General features: G+C 35.7%; 1 protein-coding gene across 2 annotated transcripts in view; it reads right to left on the bottom strand.

The window, feature by feature from the left end:
• LOC115218800 (fumarate hydratase, mitochondrial) overlaps nucleotides 1-12,765 on the bottom strand; it is a 54,761-nt gene that overhangs the window by 9,267 nt on the left and 32,729 nt on the right. For both annotated transcript variants that reach the window (XM_029788735.2, XM_029788734.2), the window contains exons 2-5: nucleotides 11,674-11,802; nucleotides 6,266-6,376; nucleotides 3,965-4,141; nucleotides 671-826 (exon numbers count right to left, since the gene is read on the bottom strand). In XM_029788735.2, the coding sequence (XP_029644595.1) occupies nucleotides 671-826; nucleotides 3,965-4,141; nucleotides 6,266-6,376; nucleotides 11,674-11,802 (573 nt within the window). The remainder of the gene's footprint in view (nucleotides 1-670; nucleotides 827-3,964; nucleotides 4,142-6,265; nucleotides 6,377-11,673; nucleotides 11,803-12,765) is intronic.

Below are 12,765 nucleotides of genomic sequence, written 5' to 3'. Positions count from 1 at the left end.
TAGTTGATTCATATACTGTTTATGTAAATAGCCACCAAAAGACTATGACCATTTAAAAATTTTGGGTTGACATCGCATCTCAGTTACGTGAGGGCTTTTCTTCTAGAAAGTACAGAACTGAGAGAGAAGCAAGATTAACTGAAGTGGACATCAACAGAAAATATTGACTTCCATAAAGTGGAAAAAATAAATGGAAGGAAAAAAGTTTGCAGACTGTTTTGCAAAACTGCAAAAGGATATCAGGTCAAGAACTAATATATATGTTTGTTTTGCAAAGTGCCCTTGTGTAAAAGGTGCTTTGGGCAGTTTCACGATAGAAATATGGCGTAACTATATTTTGTTGTTTGATAGTAATACTATCATATATATATATATATGTAATTGCCATATATCACAAAACTTGTAAGACAATATCTGGACTTAAAAGACATATGCTAGTTCATAAAAACATTCCTTCAGATTCAGATTCTAAAGGGCAAAGATGAATAATATCTGTCACTTGTGTTTTAAACAGTCAGTCAGGAGCTAGTCTCAAAAGCCATCTGAGGGCTCATCAACAGAGGGATTGTATTGTGTATTAATGGGAGGGTTATCATATGTCAAGATGAAGCAATCATCATATATATATACATGCAATGTACATGGATAAAATTATTGGTATATAACTTACTTGCGTGTGTGTACGTCCTACTTTGATAATGTCCATAAACTCATTAGATTTGTTTTTGAGAGACTCGTGTAATTTATGAAGGGCAGGTAATAAATGCTGGTGGATTTCAGCAGCAACAGCTATGTGCATTGCAGTCGGAAATGTATCATTGGAACTCTGTAATACATGAATAAACAATTAATTGTAATAATGTAAGACATAAAAAGAAAAATAAACAAGCTTGATCACAAAACATAAGCAAATGACCCCAATATCCAAAGCTCTTAAGTTGTTTTTCTTAGAGTGACATGTAAACACATTGAAGACAGGTGTGGTATTTAAAACCCTTTAGCATTTTCAGATTATTCAGTCCAATGTAATGCTTCTACATTCACATTGCTTTCAATTAATCATGCATTATTTTGTGACTTCGAAATTTTGATGATATGGTTGCATATTTTACAATGGCATTAGAGAGTAAGTGTGATAGGCTGGATCTGGTTGGTTGGAGTATAACACAGGTAGAATATTTGGGACGGATATAGCCGGTTTAAATGCTAGAGGGTTAAGCAAGTAAATAAGAATATAAAAAATATGTATTTGGCACCTTATTCAGGAACACTTGATTAAAATATATTTTTCTTTTTGCTAAGTTATGAGAAAATTACACTAATTAGAAAAAGAACGGTTGAGTTGTTAGTTGGTTATTGCATAGATCAGCGGTTCTCAATCATTTTTTACCAATGGACCCGTTTGATTTTTATTTTACTCGGATGGACTCTCCCAGCAATTCAATGTTTAAAAAATGATATTTTTATAATTAAATATTATTAGGAATTGTATTAAAAAAAATATATATATATTTTGTGAATTGTGAAAGTATAACAAATTTATTGCAGATAAATTTAACAAAATCTTATATGGACCCCACCCAAGAGCCACATGGACCCTGGTTGAAAGCCACGGGTGTAGATTATAAATTCATATTTTCAAATTTTTTTTTTATTCCATCTAAAAAACATTTTCTGTATCTGTTCTAGATAGAGCTGTGAGTTCTCATTGCTGGTATTTAATTGAGTCTTAAACATTATTCTATAAAGGCACAGTCCTGACTGTGTGATTAAGAAGCTTACTTTACAACCACATGGTTTTAGATTCAGTCCTGCTACACAGCACCTCTTCTAATATAGACCCAAACCAACCATGTGGATGAATTTAGTAGATGCCAACTGTGTGGAAGTCTGTTGTGTGTGTGAGCTTAGTAGTATTCAGTTCATGATCATAAGGACATGAGTTTGATTCCAGTGGCACATTTTGTCCTCGAGTAAGACACTTTATTTTATGTTACCCCCATCCACTCAGTTGACAAAAATGAGTTGTACTTGTAATTCAAATAACCAGCTTTGTCACATTCTGTGTCACCCTGAATCTCCCTGAGAACTATGTTAAGGGTATACATGTCTGTGGAGTGCTCAACTACTTGCACATTAATTTCATGAGCAAGCTGTTCCATTGATTGGATCAACTGGAACCTTCATTGTCATAACCACTGGAGTGCCAGCTTATATATCATCATCATTTAACATCCGTTTTCCATGCTGGCATGTGTTGGACAGTTTGACTGAGGCCTGGAAAGCCAGCGGCTGCACCAGTTTCCAATCTGATCTGGCAATGTTTCTACAGTTGGATGCCCTTCATAATGCCAATCACTCAGAGAGTATAGTAGGTGCTTTTTATGTGCTTTTGGCACAGGGGCCAGTCAGGTGGGCCTGGCATCGATCATGTTCAGATAGCGCATTTTACGTGCCACCAGCACAGGAGCCAGTCAGGAAGCACTGGCATTGGCTATGTCTGGATGGTGCTTTTTATGTGCCACCGGCATGGGAACCAGTCAGGCAGCCCTGGTATCAATCACATTTGGAAGGTGCTTTTTACGTTCCACCAGCACACACACACATCTATCTATATATATATATTATATAGAGAGCATTACTACACATAAATGCCACACGCTAGGAGGGACTCAAAGTCAAAACTACTAAAAAAAATAAGCACATCGTACCGAATGCAAGTCTCGAAGCAAGTCACTTAAAAACAGAATTTAGCTGCAGTGGTGCACTCTTTACTCATCAGTGCAAGCATAATTCAAGATTTATAATGAATGAACAAAATCAACATACCAGACGAACAACCATTGTATCCAACATAGCATATAGAAATGTTCACATCTATGTAAATGGTGGGCTTTTTCGAATTGCATTTCGGTAACAACGTGCTTTATATTTCGGTAACCTTGCCAAAACTGATCTCACCTGTGCTTGTGCCATGTAAAATGCATTAAGTCCACTCTGCTGAGTTGTTGGTGTTAGGAAGGGTACCCAACTGTAAAAATCCTGCCAAAATAGTCACAGAAGTCTGGTGCAGGCTTCTGCCTGACAGGCTGTTGTCAAACCATCCCACTCATGCTAGCATGGAAGGCAGATGTTAAATGATGATGATGAGGAGGAATGTCTACTTATAACCAAAGTAATTGCCTATTGTATTTCCAAAACAGATAATTCTCAACAGTTTGATAGCTGCCAATAAAGTGCCAACATATACCTACAATAATGTGCTTACTTGTGGATGCTCAAAGTAATCAGGGAAACAAGTGGAGGACCATACAAAAAGCTTGCACTTAAAACGTATGTGTGAGAGTGTTTGTGTGTCTGTGTGTGTGTTTGTCTGTGTACTGTTTATTTATTATTCATTTTATAAAAGCATTGGAAATAAGGTTGGATGCCATCATCTAATTAGAAAAAAAAGATTTGACCCTTTAGCATTCAGATTATTCTGTCAAATGTAATGCTTATTAATTCACATAAAAAAAAAATTAATAATGCATTATCTTGCAGCTTTGAGATTTCAATGATGTGACTATATTTTTATAATGACATTGTTAGGTATTGTGGGGAGTCAGATCTGGCCACTTTTAACAAAAAACATGTAGAAAATTTTGGGCCAGATATGGCCAGTTTAAATACTGAAGGGTTAATTTACTGCAAGATTAATTTATTTCAAGATGTTTAAATTTGATTCAAGTTTACTTTTAACTTCCTTTGAGTTTATTTTAATTTGTATCTGAAAAAGGTGTCAATGCTTTAAATCATCCTGTTTATTCATTTATATTTCTGCATGGAAAAATAATGTGAGGATATCGTATTTCTTGTTCTTCTGGAAAGTCAATAGGTACCAGTAAAAGACAAACAATAGCTTCACCCCATTTCACAAAAAAAAAAAAAATATATCTATCTTGATAAGATAAATCACACTTACTTGGCTCATATTTACATGATCATTTGGATGCACAGGATCCTTACTGCCAAGCTGACCACCAAGTAACTGAATAGCTCGGTTGCTAATCACTTCATTCACATTCATATTTGTCTGTGTGCCAGAACCTGTCTGCCACACGACAAGAGGGAAATGATCCATAAGTTCACCAGAACTCACCTGAACAGAAATAAAGAAAAATAAAATCAAACATAGTATTAACTAAAAAGAAATGGCCTTGTGTGTGTGTGTGTGTGTGTGTGTGTATGCATGCGAGTGCAAGTAAATATGGCTAGATGGAGAAACCTTGGATTGGATTGGATTGGATTGCCCATGTTCAGTCCACTGCAAGACAAGGGCCTCAGCATGTTCTCTCCATCAACCATGGTCTGATGTAGAGGCCATGAATTTAAGCTTGAGATCATACTGGTTTGGTGAGCCTACTCTGCCACACTGGCTTGACAGAGGTATGCAATTTTTTTCTTTTACTCATACCCAGGAGTAGTTAAGTCAATTACATCAACCCCAGTGCTCAACTGGTATTTATTTTATTGACTCAGGATAGAAGAAAGGCAAAGTCAATCTCAACAGAATTTGAACTCATAATGGACAAAAGATGGACAAAATTCTACTAAGCATTTCCCCTGGCATGCTAATGATTCTGCCAGCTCATTACCTCTTATAGCCTTACAAATACATAACTATGACTAGTGTAGTTAGACTGAGAAATATTTGTTCTTTTACTACCTTCTTTCCCAGTATCATGTTGAAGGTAGATTATTGTTGGAAATTCAATCCATGGGCATTCCTTATTAAACTTTTCATGACAAGATATGATATAGATATTAACAATGAAGAAGATAACATAAACACATATAATTAATATTCATGACATAGTTTTTTGAAAAGATGAGGTACCTTGTTTTAATTTTGTAATGTGAAGAAACATGTATCATGTTGCTAACTGAACTTAAGTGGTAAAAGTAATAATAATAATAATAATAACAATAATAGTAACAACAACAACAATAATAATAATAGTAATTGCAGTATTAGTAGTAGTAGTAATAACAACAACAATAATAGTAATAATAATAATAGTAGTAGTAGTAGTAACAATAGTAGTAGTAGTAATAATAATAGTACTGGTAATAATAATAATAATAACAACAACAATAATAATAATCCTTTCTACTATAAGCACAAGGCCTGAAATTTTGGGGACGGGGGCTAGTCGATTACATCAATCCCAGTGTGTAACTGGTAGTCAATTATATTGACCCCAGTGTTTTACTGGTACTTATTTTATTGACCCTGAAAGGAAGAAAGGCAAAGTCAACCTTGGCAAAATTTGAACTCAAAATGTGAAGAAGGATGAAATGCTGTTAAGCATTTTGTCCAGTGTGGTAGCAATTCTTCCAGCTCACCATAATAATAATAATAATAATAATAATAATAATAATAATAATAATAATAATAATAATAATAATCCTTTCTACTAAAGGCACAAGGCCTGAAATATTGAAGGAAGGTGATTCACTGGTACTTAATTTATCAACCCTGAAAGGATGAAAGGCAAATTTAACCTTGGCAGGACTTGAACTCAGAACATAGCGACGAGCGAAATTTTGCCCACCATGCTAACAATTCAGCCAGCTTGCTGCCATAATGATAATAATAAGATAAAAGATTTTTTTTTTAAATGAAGGAAAGTTGAATTTTAGCCACAAGTAAAAAAGAATATTTTTAAGAATGAATAAATTAGTTTTGATAAGTTTCATGCCCATTTAACCATTCAGAGAAATATCAAAACTTAAAAAAAAAACAAACACTTTTAACTGTTATTTTCAATTGTGGTAGACTCACCTGTCACAGATGACAGATTAGGGCTTTGCAATTTCTTGCTGAACAATTTGTTCCACAGGCGATTTGTTTCTGTTGATCAAATGTTTGTGTTGTACATTAGCTCACTTCTGTCATCAAATCAACATTGCCTAGTACAAGTGTATAGTATGCCACATTATCAAATGTTAAAGTGATCGCAGAGCGACATGAAATGAAGTGTCTTGCTCAAGAATACAATGCACTACCCAGTCGGGGAATCAAAACCATGATCTAGCAATCATGAGTGCAACACCTCAACCACTAGGCCATGCATTTTCACAACTCTCAATTTGAGAATAGAAAATTCTTGATTCTATTCAAGAATTATATCGTTTGCACTATTTTCAAATTGGTTACATGGTGTCATCACTAGGTAAATAAACTATGTCCTAATGACCAAATACAACAAAGCTAACATACTTCCATGGCAGCAGATTTTATTACTTCAGCTATTTTGGGATCCAGGCCATACTCTTGATTCACTTGGGCTGCTGCAGCCTTCAGAATACCAAAAGCTTTGATAAGTGGAACCTGCAAGTATAAAATCAATCATTAAACGTTTCTCATAATAATATGGATAAGATATAATCATTTTAGAAAATAATACTTTGACATTACAAAATAAGAAAAAGAAATATAAAATATATTTGGCTCTGTATTTCTATGTATATCGTGGAGGTGCAATGGCCCAGTGGTTAGGGCAGCAGACTCACGGTTGTAGGATTGCAGTTTCGATTCCCAGACCAGGTGTTGTGAGTGTTTATTGAGCGAAAACACCTAAAGCTCCACAAGGCTCTGGCAGGGAGTGGTGGTGATCCCTGCTGTACTCTTTCACCACAACTTTCTCTCACTCTTTCTTCTGTTGGCCTACTCGCTTAGCCAGCGGGGTGGCCTGATTTGAAGGCTAAAACAAAGCAAAGTGCATTGTGACCAGCAATGTGTAGCAACATCTGATAGCCTGGTTGGTCACGTGATCTCTATGTATATTGTTAGCATAGCAGTTACTGTTATTTCCGGTGCCAAAGTATCTGCCACTGACCCCCCCCCCCCAAAAAAAAAGCTGAAATCACGTGATCTGGTAGTCCTGGAAGCAGAAGTAGCAGTGATTGTCTGCCACTGGCAATAGCTATATGCTTTTATGCACACAAAAAAAAAAAAAAACCCACATGAAGGTTTTTCTCTCTTGGTAAATATTGCAGTATTTGTTTGTCCTAACACAACATCTACTTTTAAGTGGTGAATATTTTATCTTTTGGTATTAATATTGCTTCTGTTGCTCTCTTTATTTTTCATAAAATATATACTACTATTAGCAATCTGTGTATCATACTTTATATAAATACATCACAAAAGGCTGAATTAACTACAGTGTTCAGTTGGAGATACTACAGATAATATCTCTTATGGACTTGCTGTATTCATCATCATCATCGTTTAACGTCTGTTTTCCATGCTAGCATGGGTTGGACGGTTCAACTGGGGTCTGGGAAGCCAGAAGGCTGCACCAGGCCTAGTCTGATCTGGCAGTGTTTCTACAGTTGGATGCCCTTCCTAACGCCAACCACTCCGTGAGTGTAGTGGGTGCTTTTTACGTGCCACCTGCACAGGTGCCAGACGAGGCTGGCAAACGGCCACGATCGGATGGTGCTTTTTATGTGCCACTAGCACGGGAGCCAGATGAGGCTGGCAAACGGCCACGATCGGATGGTGCTTTTTACGTGCCACCAGCACGGAGGCCAGTCGGGGTGGCGCTGGCAACGGCCATGTTCGGATGGTTCGCTTACGTGCCACCGGCACTGGTATCACAGCTACAATTTCCATTGATGTCGATCGATTTGAATAGCACAAAATTAAATTGAATAACACAAAGTTAAATTGGTAGCAGAAGAAAATTGTTGAGTAGTGACAATGGAAATACTAGAAGCACATAGCATTCTTGTCATCACTGGTGGACAATTTTCATCTGCTACCAATATAATTTTGTGTTTTTTTAACACAGTACGTCCAAAACAGATATTACCTCCAGACAAAAATTGCAGTTAATTAAGCTTTCCATGATCTATTTGCATTAAGCATGATGCACAAATTACTAATTTAATCTAGTACTGCTTCTGCTGCACATAACAAATGTTACTATTACTTTAGCTATAAATTTTTATTTAACTTATGCAGAATTGGTCATTTAAGAGAACTGTTAACTGACCAACCCATAAGGAAGCTGCAGAAAGTCAATTACTTTAACATTCACTGGCTGAGACCATGTTGTAAATAGTGTGTAGGCCATGAGTAGATACAGTTCAATGTTGTAAGAAATTATTTTAGTCCAGGATCTCTGTCAAAGGTTTTAGCCAGTCAGTCATATTCCCCGCACCCTCATAGTATCTTGTCAGGTACTGAAAGCTAAGATTTCAAGCTTCCTATTGATGTGAAACATAATAGATGTCTCAAGCTTTCTATGGATGTGAGACATAATAGATATGGTCATATCTGTTTGTGTAATTTAGTGATCACCAAACCAAAGTGGACTGTATATACAAGAGTCAGTTGAAAAATTCATAGGCTGACCATAATATTCTCATAGAATGTGACCAAATGAGGTTTATTTTTCAATATAGTCCCCCTTGTGGGACTATGCTGCAGTGCTTGGATCCCATTGGTGAAGAAGCTTTCATCCTGTTGCTCAAAAAAGTCAACAGCAGATATGATATCATCACTGATACTGATTCCCAGCCAAGTGTTTTCACATGTGGGGAACAGAAGATAGGAGTAAAATCAGGAACATAGAGAGGGCGATCAACCAAAGACTTGTGGGATCAATACAGTGTCATGTGAAAGGCACATGCCTTTTCAACACATCTAAACAATATGAGAAACCCAGTATAGTAATCTCTTATCATACAGTGACTTTATAAAAATTCATGATCAATTATTCTTTGCTGTTTTAAATAAGGTACTTAATCAACATAGTATCTGATGATGTTATGCCAGGAAAACTAATTATGCTGTTACTTTTACTACAACTGCTACTAGTAGTTCTGTTGATGTAGCAAGGAATAATGAATAAAAATTGCCTTTGTTACTAATATTGCTGCTATGAGCCCTCGAGTGCCAATCATTTGCCAACTTTTATTAATTATTATTTTGCTACATAGAGTCAATGATGGTATGTCTAGGCAGTCAGTCAACCTGCTAGAAATAACAGCTAAATCTTCCTTAAATTAACTCCTACTTTCTCAATAGGGGAAGAACACATCATATAATGTTGTCTTGTATGACACTACTTGGAAAAGATTTCATGGTACTCTTGGTAGGATGATCATAAAACAGCTCAATCAAGACTGACTTGAAACTAAACAACTTTTCTATTTGGTTTAGTTTTCTGGTTGCATCTGTTTTCTTCAATGATGTTATTAACAATATTGAGAAAGGAATGACTGTCATACAATCTGTTTTTGACGCTTACTACTAACATAGAAAATTTTTTTTTTTAAATCAGCATTATTATTGTCATTACTCTCCAGACAAATCAAATACAAACCAAGTTTTATTTCAAGATTTCTTTTCTTATATTTTCTTATTGAAAAGCCATTTCATTTCACTTTGGGAAAGCAATAAGTTCATCACTTATTACCACTCTCCACCTCCTTGGTTCTTTATTAATATAACCTTATTTTATTCATTAACATTGCTTCAGAATAGACTTCCAGAATAGACAAAATAATAAAAATAAAAGCAATAAAAATCAATGAATGTATTAGGTAGATAGTCAGTTTAAGATGGAAAAAATAAAAGAGGTTGAAGATGACATTTTGAACATGGCTCTTCATTAGAAAGAGGAAGGGTCCGGAGAGAAGGAAAAGAATAGTCCAAGAAAAGCACATGTGTCGTTATGTGGCTGAAGCGATTGGATCCAACATTGATTTGGAGTACCTATTTCTTGGATTTCTTCACACTGAATTACCTTATTTTTTGATTATGTTACACCATTGAATTCACTCATTTTTGTACTATCTAGAATAGAAATGGATAAGATAGGTGGGCAAAAGAGTTATACACTAGAATTGTGAGAGAAAAATGCTGATAATCAATTCAATATGGTTTAATAGTCAGTATCCAGAAGGTTGATGGCTTGTTCCCTGTCACTGACTTCAATGACTATAAGAGTAAACTCTCAAGTATTGCAGCCTACCTAGTTGTAAACAGATACTGAAGGTCAGGAACAACTCACTGCTGTACACAACAAGAGTGCTACAAAATCGAAGAGCATTTCAGTAGCTGTACATTGAATTCAATTTCTAGGGAAAGGATAGGATGTGGTGGGCTAATTTGCTGCAGAATATAAAGTGTTTACAGGTGCCCCTATAACAGATTGTTGTATCTATTTCATTTCTCATTCTTTCATTTTTCCAACTGCTTGTTCCTGGATTTATTCTTAATCCTTTTGTTAGTTCTCAGAACAACAACTAAATTATATGAAAAGAAGTGCACAGTTAATTAAAAAAGTAAAATGCCTTATTTCTTCTATTACATTTTATACCAAGCAAAAAAAAAAAAAAATTCCAAAAGATTAAAACAAAAAACCAAGTAATTTTCTTTTAAAGTTTATATTTAAAGTAAAATTCAACTGACTAAAATATTATACCTTTTCATAGTTATATTTCTAATAAGAATAGAATGTTTATGCGTCTCAATTTACAAAATAACCAGGCAAGGATTTCACAAGAAAAAAAAGTACTTAACTTTCTTCGTGTATTGACAATTGATTATTTGGAATAGGAGCACTCAATCGGTTACGATAATGAGGGTCCCAGCTGATACGATCAACGGAACAGCCTGCTCGTGAAATTAATGTGCAATTGATTGAGCAATCCACAGACACGTGTACCCCTAACATAGTTCTTAGGGAGATTCAGTGTGACACAGAGTCTGGACAAGGCTGGCCCTTTGAAATACAGGTACAACTTATTTTTGCCAGCTGAGAGGACTGGAGCAATGTGAAATAAAGTGACTTGCTCAAGGACACAGCGTGTCGCCGGGAAGTGAGCTCCCAACCTTACAATCGTGAGCCGAATGCCCTAACCACTAGGCCACGTGCCTTCATGCACCTTGAGTAGTATTTGGAATACTACTCAAAAATATATACATGCACACTACACAATGATGCTCCAGCTTGACCTTGACCATGATATCTAAAACTAAAGAACACACACACAAATAGATACTTTTTGAAATCTTTCACCATTCATGTCACAAAAATGACCTTTTTCATTTAAATTTAAATCCTCATTTAACTTGTTTTTCATGCTGGCATGAGTTGGATGGTTTAACAGGAGCTGGTAAGGCCATGGACCACACCAGGCACCACTGTTTGTTCTACCATCAACCACTTTACAGAGTGTACTGGTTACTTTTTATGTGGCACCAGCACCAGTGCTTTAACGTGACACCAGCATTGGTATCAGTTCTGCTATGGTGGGTAGATCTTCTTGAGTATAGCAAGGTACCCACCAGATACCTTGGCCCTTTGTCATCTCCTTTGTAAGACTCAGTGTCTTGAGATTGGCCTTCAATACTTTGTACCATGTCTTCTTGGGTTTCTCTCTTCTACAAGTTCCATCTACGTTAAGTGATTGGCACTTCTGTATGCAACTGTCTAGATCCATACACATCACTTCAAATCAGACAGACTGATAATGAAAGAATTTACAGAAATAAAGGCTTCTTTATTGTGTGACATCTTATCAAGTAAGGATACCCTAGGATTTTGTTTTCCCATACATCTTAAAGCATTGCATTAAAGAAAGACTGAATACTAGAATTCTACATACCGGCATTTTTTCAGTTTCACCACCAATGTTGAAATTGATCAAAGTGCGTGCCGTGACAGCTCCATAGAGTTTGTCATTTGGGACTGGCACAGGCCCCAAACTGTCAGTCTCTAATCTTGAAGCTCCAGGCTGAAAAGAGAAGCGATAGTTAATTTAGATATTTATGATCCGAGAAGACATTTGGAAATTATTTCAGAACCATTTAGAAACATATTTTTAAAAATATATTTATTCCTTTTATACATATATATATATATATATATATACATTTAGCATCAGTTATTGTATTAACGGAAATTTGATTATTTTTGCATAAATTGCAGAAGTTGGATAGTCTAATTGGCAATTGTAATTTCTTTTCTTTTACTTCAGTTTGATCAATTGTAGCACATAGACTAATGTGCCAACTAATGGGGCTTAAAATAATATGAGTCAATATGCCACTCAGTAAGTCAGTATGTGTCAATAGGCCACTCAATCCATCCAACCATTCCACATCTTCACGAATACTAAATCTTTATTCAAACAATTTTTTGGAATAGTTTCATTGTTATTTCGAGCTGTGGCTAGACAGGTTAAAAGTATTGGTAAACCAACCAAAGTGTCAATAGTTTATTGCAATTATGGGCAAATTGCACTCCATGGGATTTTCTTAATGGCATGCCTAACAAAAAATTACTTTCAATTATTTTTAGTAGTACAGCATGCTTAATGTGACCCACTTCTTGAGAAAGGTTGCCCATGCCTGGTGTATTGTTTAGCCTTAACCAAGAAGGCCTATTACCAAAATCCTTTCAACCACGAGCAGCCCAGCCTACTCTCATGGCATTGCATATCTCAGACTACATTATCTAATGTGACCTTTCCTTTTTCTGACAGCAAGTAATTTGACCTCTCAGCATTCAGATTTCTCTGTGGAGTGTAATGCTTATTTATGCACATTGTTTTGAATTAATCCTGCATTATCAGCATTTGAATATCTGCATTATCTCATGGCAATGAGATTTTACTCATGTTATTGAACATCTGCATTATTTCATAGCTATGGAATTTTGCTTGTGTGATTGTTTGTCTTTAGATTGACATTGTAGG

This window comes from Octopus sinensis, linkage group LG14 (genome assembly GCF_006345805.1).
Source record: "Octopus sinensis linkage group LG14, ASM634580v1, whole genome shotgun sequence".
In the NCBI taxonomy this organism is placed as follows: Eukaryota; Metazoa; Mollusca; class Cephalopoda; order Octopoda; family Octopodidae; genus Octopus; species Octopus sinensis.
The sequence above is the reverse complement of the archived record's forward strand: the minus strand, read 5'-3'. Positions and strand labels throughout refer to the sequence as shown.